General features: G+C 29.3%; 1 protein-coding gene across 15 annotated transcripts in view; it reads left to right on the forward strand.

Annotated features, from left to right (window-relative positions):
• Positions 1-20,982, forward strand: part of LOC108771434 (alaserpin) — a 37,917-nt gene that overhangs the window by 9,484 nt on the left and 7,451 nt on the right. For 6 of the 15 annotated variants that reach the window (XM_018536741.1, XM_018536740.1, XM_018536735.1 and 3 more), the window contains exons 2-7: positions 4,351-4,472; positions 4,775-4,957; positions 5,468-5,678; positions 5,905-6,119; positions 6,270-6,464; positions 6,545-6,680. In XM_018536741.1, the coding sequence (XP_018392243.1) occupies positions 4,392-4,472; positions 4,775-4,957; positions 5,468-5,678; positions 5,905-6,119; positions 6,270-6,464; positions 6,545-6,680 (1,021 nt within the window). In that variant the 5' untranslated portion in view covers positions 4,351-4,391. Of the gene's footprint in view, positions 1-4,350; positions 4,473-4,774; positions 4,958-5,467; positions 5,679-5,904; positions 6,120-6,269; positions 6,465-6,544; positions 6,681-8,991; positions 9,158-10,228; positions 10,835-11,801; positions 11,985-12,453; positions 12,733-15,125; positions 15,289-15,640; positions 15,948-18,406; positions 18,568-19,617; positions 19,909-20,982 lie in introns of those variants that run through there. The other 9 variants (XR_001940638.1, XM_018536728.1, XM_018536733.1 and 6 more) reach the window with 9 other exon arrangements.

Raw genomic sequence — 20,982 nt, forward strand, 5'->3', positions numbered from 1 at the left:
TCTCTCTCTCTCTCTCTCTCTCTCTCTCTCTCTCTCTCTCTCTCTCTCTCTCTGCGCAAAAACACTGTCGGATACACATGTCTCACCAAATCCTTTCTGATACGACGACAATGTCTTATCGATACGCACCGAATTGACGTATCAGCGATAATGCTATTCGACGAGTCGTAATTCTTGACTCGTCGAATGGTTGCTCCAAGGTGATCCTGGATACCATTCTTGTTCGGTTCATGATTCATTTCTAGAATTGCGCAGCATGAACTTTTCTTTCATTATCAGTTGATTAGTATCGTCATTTCAGAATTAATCAGATGCCTTGAGCTTATAATGCATGATGCAGTTGCACATGTTGGATTTCAATACGTTTATATAGTTTTCATATTGTATATCGTAAACTTTTTTGTCAGACAATGAAATAAAAGAGAAAAAAATGATTTGATAAGATTAAGAAGGAACAATCTTAGTATTTGTTATTTATAAATTCACTGTCAATTAGTAAATTATCATTTTATGAAAATTCAGAATAAATATAAGGAAAAAGATATGCATGATTTTCTTGTAAATACTAATTAATTATCATACGCGATTTTTGCATTAATTTCGTTGTTCGGTTTATGTCATAGTATTCAACATATCACTTTTCTTCTAACTTGGAAATAAAAATATGAAAATGAGATAAAGTGTGTTTTAAAAGATGAGATAACTCTTAAAGCATTCAGTTCATGATGTATAGATACACAGTAATTTTTTTCATCATATCGCAATTTTGATGTGATTGTATTTATTTTGCGCTCAACATTATTATGCACAAAACAACGAATCCAGTATAATTTTATCACTTTTGTCAAACAATTTTTCTTTGTATAAGCAATAATTTAAAATATTATAGAGTAGTTACTTAAAAAAATTACGACTTATAAAAATCATTTATATATCTTCATAAATTCGTAATACACGAAATATGTATAATTATACACGGCTTGTGATTTATGTTTGGTTTAACATTAAAAGCAATTTACTTAATTGTTTTTAACGCAAGATAAAGTGTAAGAGTTATAAAAAAAAATAAACAAACGTGTTTTGTGAAAATTCTATAAAATCTTACACGATCGTAAAATAAAGACACGTCATCAACATTAGGAAAAGAAAAAAATTAAGATTCGAATGATGAAAAAACTTGTAATTCCGGAAAGTTCCGTTGAATAAAATATAATTGTACTGTATATGTATAGGAAGCTTACAATGCGATACTGACATGTCGATTAATTGATCAATTAAGTTTTAATTATTTCGTCGATATTTCTATTAAAAATATTCATCTTATCAGAGCAAATTTTTTTATTTCCTCTTTAACATTAAAAGTGGAAATTATTGTAACTGTCAAAAGAGAAATTATTGCACACAAACATTTTATGTACCTTAGTTCGCTTATCCGTTGCATATATCTAGTTGTTATACATGATTAGTCTTACGCACATAACGTGACTGTTACATTAGTATCTTAATGGGTTTTTCCGACGAGGCAACAGGAAACATCATCGATTTAATGGTCCCGCAATATTCTCGTTTGTTATTTCTACCTTATCGTTAAATGCAGTGATATCTTGTCGCTTATTTTTATATTGATTAATTTTAATTTTAAGTAATTCTAAGAATTAGATGATCATCGTGTATGCAATATTTTCCAATACAATGATTTATATTTCGCAATATATTTAATGACATTTAAATCAAGTACTTGGCATAAAATAATCTGTAAACGTCAGAATCTCGGAATATTGAATCTCTGTCAAGGTGAACATTGCAAAAATCTGCAAGTGGAAATTTTTATTCTATGATAACATTATGAAAATGTAATGATTCTTCCGTAAAGTGATATTATTTCTAACAAAAGATATTTTTGGAACAATAGCTTTTACGAAATTTTTATTTTTCTTGCGTTTATAATCTTCTCACGTTAAATTTTTATCTATTTAATATTAAAAAAAATGTTATGTACATTTTTTATTATATAAACATAGCAGTATAACTTGATTCATTTTATTTTCAATTTATCACAAATGTTATCACAAGCATAATATTTTTTAATAATTAAAAATTTTAATAAATATTATAGATGACATGTTATTAATATGTTCTTAGTACATACAATATGTATATTCATGTCAGCATATCTAACGGTATAGTAATATATGTTTTACATTCTTTTCCTGATCGGTTTGTTACGTAACGTAATTATATGTGCAGAATGTCCCCGGTTCATCAGCCTCTCTTGACAAACATTGAAGGTCAAATAATGGTTGTTTTGTCAGTATCAAATATTATCAGTTTAATGAATTAAAAATAACTGAGAAGACTAATGGATGATTTAAGCTTCAAAAAACAGATGGCAAAATATTACATTAACTTAATTCAATATAGACACATGAAAATGCGCATTATAAAAAATTCAATTTATCGAGCGCTTTCTATTCATGTCTCAAAGCACACTTTAGCTTTAACTTGATAGGAAGTTATACCTAATTCAAGTATTTAAAAAATGAATTTTTAAATTAAATTTAAAGAAGGAACAGATTAGAATATATGCTTGGAAGGAAAGATATTGATTTTCCGACATCCTGCATAAATGACCCGTGTACTGACATTTTGTTAACGATCGCATTTTTTATATAATTAGAGAGATTATATACAAGATTTAATATTTAAATATTCTTATATAATTATTAAACTTTTGCCCTCTGTTAACTGGATGGAACCAAGGTCGTGTATATTTCTGCTGAAGTAATACTTTCCATTATCGCGCGAGCTGCGGTATCGCTGCCCTTGTTTGTCGCAGCGTTCATCTCGTGGCTCTCTGATTGTGAGAAACTCGGGACGTAATTGACTTCCGATTTAGTGACTTGTATAGCGGCAATTATTCTACATTGAAATTTAAATGAGAATGAATAAACTAAATGAAAAAGAATGACGTCTTTGCTTTCCGTGCGAACGGAATATTACATGGTCTGTAGAAAATAAATTTATGTGTATGTGAGTACAATTAAAGAAGACAACGAAAAACAATGTTTGGTTTGAATCATTTGTCTTACATTTACACATGCTTATGTACACCAATTATTATTTATGTAATTATTCATTACATGGTTGTATAGACATTTTCTCTCAACATTTTAATTTTTAAAAAATTTAATTCTAAACCTGTATTGTCTTTTTTTATTGTATTGATCAACAATAGTAGAATAATTGTTTACGAATATTTATGATTTTTATTATTGAAATAATAAACATTCTCTTCTATTTTTTGTGAAAAGCGTGGTGTTTAATGCACTTATATGAAAACGTCGTTCAATCGATATGACGTTAGAATGTTTATAATAATGTTTATAATAATATGTATCGATCAAAAACTGTTCTAATTATATTATTATTATTGAGTACCGTTACGTAATGATCACAAATACAAATGATCAATCGTTATTCGATTATCCCGTCTTACAATATGTACTTTATGATTCATCATATCAATTATTCGATTAAAAAACATCTGTGTGATAACAAAATTATAATATAAAAACATATTATATACATATACTTAAAAATGTTGAAAGATATATGCAAGAAAAACTAAATTACTTTATTAAATTTTTTAATTGATATAATCAACAAGTATATAGTAGAGCAATATTACAGAAATTTGTATTCTTTTTTAAATAAATTTTTAAATATTTATGTTTTTTATACATCTTATGTCGCTAAATATGTAACCATATATAACTATTTAAAAATCCGGTTTTTGTGTTTTTCTGTTGATAAACTTTAGTTCATAAAACTTCGCTTTATTACATACATAAAAGTGTAACATTGCTATTGCCCTTCGAATCATTGTAGTCTTCATCGCTTCTTGAAAGTTGAAAGACTAACAATAAGATACATAATACCAATGTAAATATGTACACGTAAGATTTGTAGCAATGTGGTAGTTTCATGTTCACCTTGAACAACATATCTGACACTATTTATTTTAATTGTCTGCAACCTTCGAACGCAAGTGTTCAATTTTCGACAGTAAATCCTATTTTGAAGCGATGACCTTCGCATTATTATGTATATATCTTATGTTATCAATATCAGACTAGAGGTGAAAATTGACGTTGTTTGTTTTCTTCTAAGGACAATTACATTACTTATAAGCGTATAAAAGTATTTTAAAGTTTTATATTATTGATAATATTAAAATTATGAACTAGTAAAAACAATAATTTATGTTTTTTTTAAGTATCTCGGCTATAATTCGCGTATACATTCAATTTTATGATAAAATTATTGATTTCTTTTTTTTTGTTGTTTCAGTACAAAGAAGTTTTTTGGCATTTTGCTTATTTGCATCAGCCATGGCCGCGTCAGTTGAAAATAATTCAGCCGTTCAGGCTGTTTCTCAGGGTGCTCATTTGTTCTCCTCCAACTTCGTCAAGGTATATTATTTGCACATACGTTTAAATAGTTTTGATGTTTTATTAATATTTGATATTGTGTGTGTACAGAGCTTTCATATTAATTAATTAGCTATGGCAAAATCTATATTACTAATTTTAATACACTAAATGGTAATTTGCTGATAGAGAAATAATCGAAAGAGAAATATCTCATTTTCTTTATTTATTTTAATTTTTTAGCTAATAATTTAGATTAATTTTCTGCTATTCGTAATGACTGAACTTTTATATTGTTAATTTGAAAGTAGGTTAGTGTTTATAATGGACAATCTCTTTTTTAGACCGTTTCACAAGAAAAATTAGACAATTTGATATGTTCTCCCCTAAGTGCTCACATTGCCTTGAGCATGGCAGCTGACGGCGCTGCCGGAACTACCGAAATGCAATTTAAAGATGTTCTCAAGCTTCCAGCCTCAAAACCACAAACTCTAGAGGGCTATCAGAATCTCATCGCTAAACTGAATGTAATTATCAAATTACAATATATTATGAAACGTAATATGTGTACGCCACTTACAGAATGTAAAACTAGTAATACATAAAAAAACATAAAACATTAAGAAGAAAGCAATGAGTGAATCGGTCAATCATAGTCGAGAATGTAAGGTATTAATGTATGTAAGCAATAACAAACAAAAAAATATTGATTTGTTTACTGCTTACATTTTACTAATTACATTTTTCTATGCACTACTTAAATCTTCAAAATTTAATAAAATTAGAATAACATTTATAAAATGTAAATATTCTCAGAATTTATCAATCAAATGTATAGCACATTATTTATAAAACATGACATTTGTACAGAGAATATAAATATTCCTTATATAATTAAATTTATGTCATTTATATTATAAATCACGAATACAAACAATTATTTACTGAATTAATTTAGTCATATCTTGTGATATTTTATGATACTCTATTCATAAATATAATGCTGTAATTGAAATAATGGACCATTATCCTTGCAGAATGTTGAGAATGTTACTTTGAAGCTCGCTAACAAGATGTTTATCGGCGAAAGCTTTCCGGTAAAACCTGAATACAAACAAGATCTCAAGACATACTTTCATTCTGACATTCAGTCGGTAAATTTTAATGATAGCCAAGAAGCTGTGAATGTCATCAATAACTGGTGCAAAGAAAAAACAAATGATCGCATCAAGGATATTCTTAGTGAAGGTAGATATTTACTATGAAATTCTACGACGATAAAAAAAAGATTTTTTAATTTTCTTTATTTACACAAGAAATTTAACATAAATTTAGAGCAGTCATCAAAGTGCTAAATATTTTGGCTTTCTGTAGATACAATACCCCTATATTTTCGTTATTATATGTGTATAGTAATGTATTGATTTGAATCAACAATTCAAAGCATGCTCATAATATTTATATTCGATTATAGGCGATGTGGATGCTAGTACTGCACTGGTGCTGGCAAACGCGGTGTATTTCAAGGGTTTGTGGGCACACCAATTCGATCCTAAGGCTACCACCGATCGTCCGTTCCATATTGACGTCAACACCGTAAAAAATGTTCCAACTATGTATAGAAAGGGCAACTATAAATACACCGAATTGCCGGAATACGACGCTAAATGCATCGAGTTACCATATGCGGTAATTTATTGCTCTTTTGCAAATTAAAAAAAAAATCTAATCAGATGTGTAAGATTATTACTTTTCACAAGTATATGTTTCGCAGTTATGATGAAAAGCAACAAAGTATTTCGCGAATTCTTTTTATGAGTGTAAATTTTATTATTGCAGAATAAAGAGGTCAGCATGGTGATCATTCTACCCAATAAAATTGACGGTTTAGCTGCATTGACTGACAAACTCGAGGAAGTTACCGCGGAATGCAGCACTCGCCTCGCTCAAACTTACGAACGTGAAGTCCGAGTATATCTGCCTAGGTTCAGGACTGAATCCAAATTGGATCTTAAAGATACATTGTCCAAGAAGGTGCATTGCAATGTTCTACTGATAATCGATAACAGAATTAATGCAACATCGTATCTAACTTGCGGTCTCACTTGTTACAGATGGGTCTCAGTGAGCCATTCAGCCATGGAGCTAACTTTAACGGCATTTCGGACGTACCTGTGCTAATCGACAAAGTCATACAAAAAGCTTTCATCGAAGTTAATGAAGAAGGTAGCGAGGCAGCCGCCGTCACTGGTAAGTACACCTTGTTTTATTTCTTGCATTTGTTTGAGGTCAAAAATGGGCGAAATATTATCTTAAAGTTTCGAATAATCTTTCAACAGAGAAAAACATATAAATCAAATAATTTCTTTTAGATACTTTCTATATTTTTGTCTCATTCTTTACCATCTATTTTATCTATAACGTGTTATATAACTGTTACACATTACAGTTATTGTTGCGTGAGAAATTATATAACTAACAGCTGTGTTATTGTTAGTTGATGTTTGCTACATTATTAATAGCTTCGAAAGAAGATTATAACACGTAATATTTAACTATTTACAATCCAAGCCAGAAAGAATACAAGAAAAAAAAAGATAACCATAAATATAAATATTAATTTTATATTGAGAACAAGAGATGACATTTCGCCTAATTTTATTTGGGAGATACATCGAAATTCTTTTTCGCTTCTTAGAAACTCTGAGAATTAATTTTTTGAAGACTTCGATAATGCTTGTGCATGTATCATTATTTTAATATTATGTTAATCGTGTAGTAAAATTTCAAATTTTCTCAGAGTTTCCGCGGCACGGATGTATGTGATTTTGTACGTTGCCGTGATTTTAAGCTGAGTGTGATAGTTAAATGTTGCTCACATGCTTTCTATACATAAACAGATTTGCTAGTCTCTGCGCATACTTTTCATGTCTTTCCATTTTATCTATTTTTTTGCTTTCTTTTATGTCTTCATTTTTGTAGCATACTATTGCATTATTAACAAATGCTGTTTTATACACCGCACAGCACCAAACCGCATGTTTGTTTGATTATGCACCTGTTACTCACGTTGCACCTATTATATTTTATGACTTTTGTTACACAATGACAATCGTATGCAAGACGAGCTAACGTATTGATATTTATGATCTGTTGTTTCGATGATATTCGGAAAAACTTGTAATTCAAATTTTATAATAAATGAAGCATTTCAGCGTCACAATTATTGACACTGACCAGTGCTCGTGTTTGACTTAAATCTTGCATGTACAGTTAACATAAATGTATTATGTTAATTGCAGCTTGTGTTCGAATTTATTAATACAAGCTATATGTTACGTTCTAAAATTTATTTCAAAGGAACGTTTGGGATATTTTAGGTAACATTAAATTTAAAATTTAGGAGTCTTTAAACAAATTATTGCATTAAATTAAACTTTGTAAACTTCTGCGGTTCACTTTCAAAAACAAAATTGTACGAGTGATTGGACGATGAAGTAATAGAAGCTCAAAATTGTGGGAAGTTGAAGTTGATTTTATATGCACAAATTAAATCATCTTTAACAAATTTAGAATGCACATTTATCGACAGAACCAGAGAATTATGCGGTTCACAGTTCACGATGATAAAAATATATTTGCGATAACGGCTTTATTTATGATACTGCGAAAACAAAGTTAATCATCTTATTAAAATATGCTAATACCAATTTAACTAAAGCTATAAACTATTAAGAAAAACGAAAAAGGAAGGGATCAAAATTTTCAAGAAAAATTTATCGAGCACTTCATAACTACATGAGAGAGAAGGCATTAATAAATGAGATTCTCATCATGATGATATTCAAATCGGACTATGAATCTCCGAAACGAATAGTTTTGTTAAATTGCAACAACATAAAAATAAATTGCATTTTTCCTCGATTCGGTAGGGGAAGGGAGGGCAAAATGGAAGGAGAGGGAAAAGCGGAAAATATCATGTACCTATCAAATATCCGAGGGACCTTACAAATCGTTATCTTACGAAATAAGAGCGACTCGTACGCATACTGAAGGTCCCGACCGCGGCACGTTCAGATATTGGAATAGGTATTTAAAAAAATTCGCTGCCATATATTTTCCTTCTCCTTCCGCTTTGCTCTCCTTTCCCCTATATTATTTGACAACAAAACATGTGTTATATCTGACGAAATCGAATGTTTTTATTTGATTCAATGTGAAAATTGGCGAAAAGGTGGATGCAATGGGTTTATATTAAACTAATAAAAAATTTTTAACAAGTAATTTTAAAAATATATATATATAATATATAAAACACACGAGCGATTTTCATTGCTTGACTTACGACTCGCTGATTCTAACGTAATCAGTGATGCATCATTACTAAATTCTTCTTTTCTTATCCTGCACTCTCAACCAGTTTCTATAATACGCTCTGATCAAGTCCTGACTAATATTCAATCAGTCATAACTCTCATCTGAATCTTTCACGCTCTGGGGATCCAAGAGCGCATCCGATTATTGAAACGGATAATTGATACAAAGAATGATCTTCTGACAGGTGCTTCTGTCAGACCTCTTTCGGGTACTTGGAAACCGGTGGAGCCTTTATTACTTCGCGTCGATCATCCTTTCCTGGCGATCATTAAATACGACAGCATCGCGTTATTTATAGTGAAGATCCTGTGGTAGTGACAAGAAATATTTATACTTTTTTCGTAATGATAGAAAACAATTGATACTTTTTATATTACACTCGTGGTAAAAACACGAGTATACATTGATACTTTTTAATTATTGATGTATTTTTACGTATTATCGATATACTCAGCAATTTTATAGTTGAAAAAACATACTTTAATGACGTACGATTAATAGTAAAGTTAATTTACGATAAAGCATATATACATCTTTCGTATAAAATGATATAGTTTGATAGTATCTCGTTAGATGTATAACTTGTAAAGCATGACATTATTTGTATAATAATATATAGAAATTAAATTTTGTAAATTATTATCGCGCTCAAATTAATTTTGATTATGCACAAGTCCGAAAATGTGCAGTTTTGATAACTTATTTAAATAGGTGATTATTATTTTAAAAAGACACTGTTTTTCTTTTAATTTATTATACGTATTGTGTGATATATGTGATTAATTATCTTGTTTAATAGATTTAATTATTCTATAACATAAAACCATTAAATATTAATAAAATTTTTGATAATAATTCTATGAAAATAATTAATATAATTAATACACATAATACGTATGTATGTATTTATTGATTATTTTAATTATTACTTTTTGATCACTTTATTTTTATAGTTTTATTATACTTTTATATACATAAAAATTTTCTTAATTAATATTTTTCCTTTGTCAATTATTTCTTATTTGTTAAATTTCACGTACAATGCAATACATTACGGGAATTCGAAGTGCATTTAAATCGATTCGAAAGCATATTCTGCAATAATTTTAATTTTTACGACGCGATATTTATTTTACTTTTTGTTATTATAAAATATAAACTATGATTATAAGAATATCGATTAAATCTTATAAAAATATATTAGCTTCCTAAAATATATATATAGTATATATATATATATATACTAACGCATAAAATATATATAAATTTTTTTGTAAATGAGAAATCAAAACTGGATAAATAAATATGTTTTCGAGCTAATTCGAATTTATTTAAAAGTACTTCGATGCTTCTTTTGATATCGTTTCTTCAAATCTTACTGTAAAAGATTATATGGTAGAAATTTGACATTTGTCTGGTAGGCATCAGCAATCGAAGATTTCTATCCGATTTCAAGAACTTTGAAGCAAACAGGCCATTTTCATTCGTAATGAGATGGTCAAACGATATCGAACTATTCCGAGGCATCGTAAATAATCCGAGATTAAGAAGTTAACGAGATGAGTCGCACATGTGAACATCATAAAATGTGGTAGCAGCTAAACGATCTGTAAGATCTCTTATTAATCTGCTTATCCTTTTATTTTTTTGCAATAATTTTATCACTTGCGATCATTCTTGTAATTTCTTCACATTTTACAAAAATTGATTACCTCGCAACTGCCTATGACTATACGGTTATTGTTTTATCAGGGCATCAATAATACAAAAGTACAAGATTTTTACAAACATAAAAATTCGAATAAATTCGACTCAATTCGCTGTATAAACAATCAACAGAGCGAGAAAAGAACGTCAGAGGAGAACAAATTTTCTCTAAGTTAAATTCGAGGTATGCAAAGCGTACATTTATACATTGCATTAACAAAAACGAAACAAATCGATTAAGATCTCAATGTACAGATTGTCTTATTGTTATTTTGTTCACAGGAGTTTAAACCGTGCTATTTGTAGTTAATATAGGTGCACACCGATATTTGAAATAAATCGTTTTGTTATAATATTTGTTATATATGAATAACAAGAGATTGTTTATATTCTTATTATTCAAAGATTGTGTGATTGTGTGAATATGTCAAAGATGTATCACACAAAAATTTATAATCTGAAAATTCATTGTTCGATACGTGTAACAGCGTGTTATTAGCAAATTCAAATTAAAAAGTATTCTAGTTGGCATATGTTTCTTATGATTGTTGTTTTAGCTAAACGTTCTTTGATCTCATTATAATAACTGATTTAAAAATGTTAAACTGCTGACTTTTGTAATATCTTATTCTACAGATTTCTTTTCAAATAAAATGCATCGTTTATTGGCGATAATATGCCTGTACTTTCTAAACCGTCTCCATGTAACTGAAAGAATTATGTAGTGAGATAATGGTCGAGAAATCGTACATGTATTAAGTTCAAAATAGTATCGACAAAATAAAAGTTTGTAACGTGAAAAAAGTCCGAATACTTAATCCTGAAATACTATCTGTATTGAGTAATATTGCTATTGATACGTAAATTCTATGTCCGAGAAAAAATAGGCCACTCTTAACTAATGTAACACAACATTTTCATATACACAAGGCTTTATACTTTTAATGACAAAATATTTATAATCTAAAATAAATTGATCTGATAGAATTTTATATAAACACAAATAATCTAATTATTAACTTAAAAGAGAAAAAAGAATAAATACACTATCAAATTTTTTTTAATACTGATCATCCGGAGGTTCAAATTGATCTATATCGGACTGAAATTTTAAAAGCTTGTTTCCGCTTTGGTGGCACTACAGTGCTCAATCAGGCTTCAGCTTGTAGCATGGCAGATTTGGATCCTCCTATTGATCACTGAAGGCATACCTATCTTAGCACTCAATGACTTCGTACGTTCTAGGATTAAGCGAATGTGTAGCGATCTCTTATATTCTGTTCACAGTTATGATGGCACTCTTGGAAGTCGCTTGGATAAATATTGCGGAACCCATAATATTTAACGTAAATCGACCATTCTATTATCATATTCATTATAACGGGGAAACATTGTCCATACCTTTATTTGAAGGCTATGTAAAATCACCGGAAGCATAAATATTCTATCGTAAAGCATCATTAATTTGATATCACGAATAAATTACGAAAAATCTACAATGTTGGTCATTTATTCATTTTCGATTCTTGTATTATACTTCCAGGGTGGCTTTAGTATTTGATTAACTTAAAATTATTATAATTTTTAAGTTTCAAGTTTTTCCGAAATTTTACAAACTAGAAAAAATATTGTTGATGCAAACATTATGATTTTAATATATGGAATACTTTTATCGAAGAATGTGCATGTTTATATACTTTATACGTTTCAATTTATTTATTTTTTGCATAATTATACAATAGAAATGGAAATAATTATTTAACAGAATAATTAATAAGAAATTAAAACAGTTCGTGAAGAACGTCAAGTTTCATAAATCATATATTTATGAGATGAAGTGAAAAAGTCTCAAATGATCAAACGAATATATATAATATATAGGTATATAACTGATATATATCTATATCAAGCAATTTTTTATAATATATTCTGTTCACAGTTGTGGAATTTATGGTTATGAGTGCGATAATTGAAGAACGACCTTTAATATTCGACGTAAATCGACCATTTTATTATTATATTCGTCATAACAAAGAAACGTCATTCATAGATTTATTCGAAGGTCATGTGAACAAACCAGAATGATTTTCGGTGATAGATTATGTAATAATGGATGAAGAAGTAAGCGGTAGGATTATAAATTTTAAGGTGGATTCACAGAGTAAGAGTGAACTTAGATTACTCTATGCCTGATAATGATGATTTTATTTTATAAAAACTTATCGAATAAAAATCTGCATCTGATACCTGCTTTTGTTTCTTTCGTCGACTTTATTATTTATTTAATAGCATCCAAGTAGTTGTGTATTTATGTTTTGAACTATCGTTTATGTAGTTAGGTGATTTGGTAATGGAATAATAATTATATTTGACAGTATAAATAGAAAATTGAACTACTATTTCCGACAGAATATCATTCGTGACGTGTGTAAAAAATTCTGAGTAAACAAGAAAATAGGTACATAACGATTTTTTTCATATTCTATTCATAGTTTTAGTATCTCTAGTTGCCAACATAATAATTAGAGAATCAGAATTCGATGTAATTTGATTATTTTATTATTATGTCCGTCATAACTAGAGAACATCGTCATATTTTTATTCGATGGTCTTGTGAACATACTGAAAGTGCAATAGGTGCTCTGTAAAAAATTATATCAGCTAAATGTCTTCATCTGCTTTTGTTTCTTGTATCTTTAATTGTACCACGCATTATTCACTTAATAACATATAATACATACTTGTTTATTTATGTTTTTTTAAATCATCTTTAATCTATTAGATGTATAAATTAATTTTCGGCCCCTACCTTTCAGCGACCTCAGAACCCGTTTAAGTTGAACTCTCCCCTTCTGTAGTCATTTTGAAGTGTCATCTTTTAGCTTTTAAATGAGGTACAATATTACTTTTAATCCTCCTGTGAACATAATCTGAAAAATCAGCAGTAAACACGATGTCGTTCGGAAAGCAACATTTGAGGCACTGCTTTCTTTTCGCGTTTCAACTTAAAAAAAACGCGGCCGGGGCAAAAGAAATGATTTGTTCGGTTTTGGACGAGAATGCTGTATCGTACAATACGTGTAAAAAATGGTTCCAACAGTTTCGAGAGGGAAATTTCGACCTTGAGGATCGTGAACGCCCTGGTAAACCAAAAAAAGTGGAAGACGCGGAGTTGGAAGAAATTTTGAACGAGAATTATTGCCAAACGCAATTAGAATTTGCAAATACGCTTGGAGTAACCCAGTAAAGTCCGATCTACAATTGCGTAAACGTAGTTGTAAGTGGTTGTAGTTATAAGAATTGACCAATGGGCAATGACAGTCAAATATTCCCCCTGTATTCAACTGTGATTAGTCAATTCTTACAACTACAACTACGTTTACGCAATTGTAGATTGGGCTTAAGATGTTTATCGCCCAAAACAGCTTAGGAGGATTCGCAAAGAATCCCGATGGGTTCATGGGCTCACTCTCGAAAACAAAAACAGACGCCACGATACTACTCTCTCCTTGCTCTCTAGGTTCAAGAAAACAATCATTTTTGTACAAAATTATTATTTGTGATGAAAAGTGAATATTATACGAGAAAACTAAGAGACAAAAATCATGGATCCGTCCAGGTGAGCCGTCAACGAGCATCGCAAAACCAAATATTCATGCAAAAAAGGTGTTGCTATGCATTTGATGGAATCAGAAGGGCGTGATCCATTATGAGTTGCTCCGACAAGGTCAGATCGTGACTGCTGAGCTCTATCAATCATTGATTCGTATAAATGACGCTCTTGAAGAAAAAAAGGCTATTTTTAGTAGTAATGGAAGAAGAAAGGTGCTGCAAGATAACGCCCAACCCCATACAGCAAAAACACTCTGGAAACCATCTCCGATTTAGGCTGGGAAATTTTCCCTCATGCGGCGTATTCTCCAAACTTATAGCCCCTTCGGATTATCACCTATTTCGAGCCCCACAACATCACCTAACTAATTCTCGATTCAAGTCAGTTCAAGAAGTCGAAAAAAGCCTCGATAAATTTATTAATTCAAAGCCATCATAATTTTTCCAATCTGGAATCCGGCAATTGCCTGAAATGGAAAAAATGTATAGATAGCGAGATTACTTTGAAGATTTAGTTGTATTCATGTTTTTATTAAAAAAAATGTCAAAGTTGATCAAAAAAGGTCGAAAATTAATTTGTACACCTAATATTGATTACGAAAATCATTTGAATAATCATTTGAATAGAAAATTGAGATATTACCTTCGACAGAGCATGCATTCATGTCGTGCATGAAACGTTTTAGATAAATACGAAAACATAATGATTTTTTTATATTCTGTTCACAGCTCTAGTAGCTAAAGGGAGTGTAATGAATAGGGAATCGTTAGAATTTGACATAAATCGGTCGTTTTATTATTATATTCGTTATGACAGAAGATCATCATTAGTGTCTTTATTCGAGGGTCTTATAAACATACCAGAAATACAATAGATTTTACTCTGTAAAAAATAAAATTAGCTGAATATCTGCATCTATCTACTTCTTTCTTGATCAAAATGTGTGATCAAGCACAATATACCTATATAATAAGCAGTTCTTTATATTCTGTTCGCAGTTGTGGAAGTTGCACTTTTGAGTGATATGATCAATGAACCATTACCAGTGTTCGACATAAATCGACCATTCTTTTACCAAATCCAGTATCGACCACTAAACAAATCCTTATTCGATGGCCGCGTGAATACGCCAAAAATATATTAAACGACATATGGAAAAGTTATTATACATCGATTTTTCAGTATAGTCAGTCTATGGTAAATTCGCCATACGAAACATTAAAGAATTTGTTAATTTCTTACCTGATAAAAGTATTTTGAATTATCATTTGCAATAATTTATAAAAGATAATAGCAATATAGCATATAATATAAATTCTAATTTCTTCAATGAATATCCCAATTATCTAATAACATCTGTATTTCATTCTAAAAGTTGCAGTTAACATAATAATTATTAACGTATAAATAATGCGTATATATTCGTAAAAATAATGCGCATGTTTCATAAAAGTGAAGACTCGGTGGAAGTTTCTTAAACAGTCGTATAATATAGTTCGCATTGTATTTGCAGTTCTTCAAGTCGTGCCCTGTTCTTTGATAATACGACCGGAACTGAAATTTGAAGCAAACAAGCCATTCTTCTACTATATTAAATACAACTCGCCAAACGTAAATTTATTCGTAGGCTATGTGATTGAACCGAAGATCTAGACGTTTGATTATAAGCAGAATTGGCACAATTAAGTTACTTATAATATTATATTTTTTATTTAAAACGCGTGCGTTATCCCCTAAACGCGAGTTTACTTTTGCATTTGCATACATATTTAGCATATATGAGGCTTACAATAAAGAAAATCGTTTGGTTATCATCATTGACAGGGATGTTTTCTAGAATAAAAACTATCTATCTTTTTTTAATTGGTTTTATGTATAATAACAGAACTACTTTTACCGTAATTTTGAATGTTGAACAATTGGATGCAATAATTTAAATGATTTTTAAATTGCTAAATCTACGTATTTGTTATCATTAATCCCTTTGAATCGGATATCATATAAAGCGAATTTTAATAATTAGATAGGATTTAGCTACTTGAAAAAGTAAATTTATTTAATATTACGATTTAAGAGATATTATAATCAAAATCAATATGAATATACTCTATACAATTGCATTTTCTTTTTTTTTTAAATTGAATTTGTAACATTGAATTTGTTTAGGAAATTGTTTATACTAAAGTAATGATTTTTATTTAATTATCTATTATTCATTTAAGATTTTTAATCTTTCTGTTTTTTGTTTCACGACCATGCACATTTTTTATGCATATCTAAAAATTTTACAAATTTATTATCTTAATAAGGTTTATTATCTTAATAAGAGTTAATTCGATTCACCTATATATACCATGCATAGTAACGAGTTGCAAAATTCATTGAATTGTAAAAAAAAGGATGTATCCAAATTGATAATGCTTTGAGACTTTTACGCATATTATCTTCAATGATACCAGAAGGTTTACGGGCAGGGCTGGGCATGTATTTAAAATACTTTTATTTAAAACACAGTTTTTTCGCAATAAAAATAGATTTTATATTTTATATTTCAGCGATGTACATGAAAGTATTACGTATTTTGTATTTAAAATTGAAAGATTGAAAGCTTTATGTACTTCGTAATTTAAATAATAATATTAAACTTCAACACTTAGTATTTAAAATATAAAATACAAAATACTTTCAATCTTTCATTATTAATACTGAAATACAAAATATAAAATATTTTTACATATTTCCATAAAATATAAAATGCAAAATATTTTCATGTACGCCGTTGAAATACAAAATACACGATATAATTGTCTTACACAATTACCGTTTTCAAATAAAAATATTTTAAATACATGCCCAGCCCTGTTTATGGATTATTGCCATGTTTTTATCCGTTGCTATTGCCAACGTTCTGTGTGTGAATCTGATACAGTATCAATGGGTTGGAACCCATTGATGAAGTGAACGGCAAGATTCACGAAACGTTAGGAATAGCATAGTAATGAATAAAAATACGGCAATGTATGTAAATTATAAAGTCTATAAAGTTTGTATTTAAAAGAGGATTTATATTTTTTATTATAGAGCCTTTATATTTTTTCCATGTAACTTATTTATATATATGATCACTTAATTATTATTCATTATTAATGAATAAATTAATAATTATTCACAATGATTTTACCTCATTGATGTCGAATCACGGTACAATAGATCGTAATATAAACAAAATTTATTATTTATATTGTTAAAAACATATGTTTATGATAATTTCTTCAAAATTGTAGAAAAATATATAATTTTTTAAATATATAAAAATTACAATGATTTTGAGCGTTTTTATTTATACACCAAAATTAATTGGCTAAAATAAACATATTAATCTGCGAAGTATTGATTACTCCATTTAAAAATAATTGTTAAATCCAATGTTAATTTAAAGAATAAACGTTTCGTGTGTTTGTAGTGCGACGCAAATAAATCTAGGTGAATCTAGTGCGTTTTGACAGAGCGAAAAAAGGATGAAAAGAGAAAGAGCACAGTCTAGTAATTCACCTATTTCGCGAATGCGCATTCCATTTTAGGCAACATAAAATCGGGAGAGTTGCGCTACTGTATATACTGTGACTAAAGTGTGATGAAGAAGTTGCAAATAGTCGAGAGAATTCGATAGCTAGAGGTATTTTATACCAGGTTCTTCCGAAGTACCCGTCATAGTGTAAGTTTTACCGGAACTCGTCTGTCCATAATAAGTGAACACTGTACCATTAAATCCATTTACAGCAGCATCGACAATAGGCTTTACAACATCAATATTTATTATTTTTTCCAACTTTTTATATACTAAAAGATAAAATTGTGTAATTTTAATAAACCGAAATAATGAAATTAAATTACAGCAGAAAGTATAGCAACTTAATTTCACTTTTATTAGAGTCACACAGTTTTATCTACACCTACACAACATACACACACAGACGATCAAGCAACAGATATTAATTTAAAATAAACAAAAATATCGTAGTTCTCTCTCTAATTTTCTAGTACTATGTACTTGTAAATCGATAAAATTTCTCCTCCTCGACATTTCCAACATGCAATGTGACGAAACGGAATACTTCATCGCAATCTTTCCATCTTTCTGTCGCTCGAAATTCCATGACAAGGAAGATATTCAGTCATGCTTTAACAAAATCGCTTCGATGAAGATTATGCAAATATTGCGCAAAAGTGTCTATAAGTCAACATGCTCGTATGACTTGATTCTGTGATCTTTTTATAGATGTAATATTCTTACTCGGATCAAGACCAGCTCCTCTACTCGAGCCATTAATCTTCAATGCGGACAGACCCTTCTACTGCACCATTAAACACAACGTAGCTCCTATTTTTGTTGGATTCATCGTTGAACCTTCAGCGAATTCTTAATATTTTTCGGAATCGATACTGTGATATAATATAATCCAATCGATAATATATACAATACAACTTAAAGCATAATTCAATAGAGCTCTCTTAAATTGCGTTGTATCGAGAAAAAAAAAGAAAGAAATGTTTATTTATACAAATTGACGTTCATCTTAAAGATCAAAAAATTGCATATTATGTGTAACTTGTTACTTCCATGACCAGCTTCACATAACAGATAACAGCGTCGAAACATTGGGAGTGAATAATTTCTTTTTCCAATTTCATTTAACCAGTGTTGATTCATTTTGCCTGCACGAGATCAACCATTGATTTTCCTTTTCTATATATATTTTTTATTATATGTGTTTTTTTATTATATTGTTGAATTTTTTATTTTTTAAGAATTTATATATACTAATAAAATATTAAACACTTGAAATAATTTTTTAATCTTATTCTAATGTTTTTTGTTACATCATCTGTACGATGGTTTAAGTTCGCTTTTGGCAAGTGTGCGTTACGTAAAGTGCTTTTTTAAAATTAATATTTAAAAAGACAGGTAGTCTTTTTAATATTATATTTGATCTCTTCATAAAATACAATGAGTATATTTATTAGAGACATTGGATGTCTTAAAACCATAGATTTTATGATAAATGAATTTTTTTTAATTTAAGAGATTACGTTTTTATTTTTATTTTATTTTTTATTTCATTTTTTGGACTTAATTTGTTCACTGTTATGTCTTGTGATGTCTGTATATTGAAAAACAATTGTACACAGTTGTTTTGCATATCTAAATTTTTATACACGAAATTGGCACAACGTAGTTGTTTCACGAAACTTGAGAGAAAATATGAATAGAAATATTAATAGATCCGAATCCGGAATTATCACAATGCACACGGTAATGCACACTGTAGGCTAGGCATCGCATTTTCGTCACATTATGATTTAATTAACAGGACGCATGATGTCTTAATTTGCTGTGCCGCCACGAATCGCTTCGTAGAAGCGAATAAGGATTAATTGTGATCATTATTACATCGCGGTTCGCACGAACAATCCGATAATCTGTTCCAGGATTGGGGTTCGAAATGCGCTGTCTGACGTTTCCGATCAACGTGGAAATCGATCGTCCGTTTCTTTATAATATTGTCAACATTCTTCAGGATCAAGAGAGCGGAAACAGTGACACCGTGTCACTGTTCACCGGGATAATTACCATACCGACTTACTAAGCCAGTTACAGTAAATGAAACGTGCATATTAATATATGCTTGACTTATGATCGTTTACATCTTGAAACAATCTTCAGTTAGCAACAGTCGGGAGTAAAAAGTAACATTTTATGTGTTAAATCATTTCGGTGTTCTTTGCTAAAATCAATTAATTACAACTGTTAATTCACTTGTATTTGTTTTTGCCTAATATTGTTGATTGTTAATTGTTGATTCTTAAGTTTTTAAATTTTAATTTAATTTAATTCCAAATGATGCTAGAGAGAATTTGTGTAAAAGAATGTAAAATTATTTTTAGTTCTTAGATATATATATACATATATATATATGTTATTGTTGTTTGAATAGTAAGTAATAAAAATTCAATTAATTATTAGTAATGTTATTAATATTTAAATATAAAATAGGAGCTTACTATTTCATTTTCTTAGACTTATATATTTTTCAACATCTTTAAAAGAAATTAATTTAAAAACTGTCTATATGCGTGTATGTGTTTATAGTTCAATTTTCAATTTTATCTTGTTTGGATTTGTTATATGACAAATATACATATTATTTTTCCATTCATAAGAAAGTATCGATGAGACAATAACTCAAAACAGATGTAAAAAAACAGATAACAAAGTAATATGTGGACATTTTATTTACGACAATTTTACGTAAGAAAAAGAGATGTTACTGTAAAGTATTTTAATTTATATATTATAAATAAAAATATGTATGATAAAAATATTTTTGTATGCTTCACAGTAATGTCTTGTTTGATTGCCACATCTTGATATTTCTGCGCATCATAACATTTCTATTTTATTCTTTTCTAATTTTCTTACTTTCTATTCTACGACCAAACTCTATATTTCCTCTTGCACGAATTTACATAGCGGTTGCATGTTATATTTCTGTTCGATTTCGCGATACGAGTGGACGAGTAAATGGGTCGATGTGATAATCAATCGTGTGTTTCAGCGATCATCGTCGTGGACAAAATCTCAATAATTCCAGAAAAATTCTCAATCGATCGTCCATTCGTGTATCGTATCGTCAAGATAGACAGAAAATCCAGTGACATCAACATCATCCCATTGTTTAACGGATTCGTTTATAATCCATAATACAAATTGATTAATGATCGTTTATCGTCACTCATTCTTCCACTTTTAGTTTAAATATTGATATCTATATATATGTATATTTGTATACTAGT

This window comes from Cyphomyrmex costatus, unplaced genomic scaffold (genome assembly GCF_001594065.2).
Source record: "Cyphomyrmex costatus isolate MS0001 unplaced genomic scaffold, Ccosl1.0 scaffold158, whole genome shotgun sequence".
NCBI classification, from domain to species: domain Eukaryota; kingdom Metazoa; phylum Arthropoda; class Insecta; order Hymenoptera; family Formicidae; genus Cyphomyrmex; species Cyphomyrmex costatus.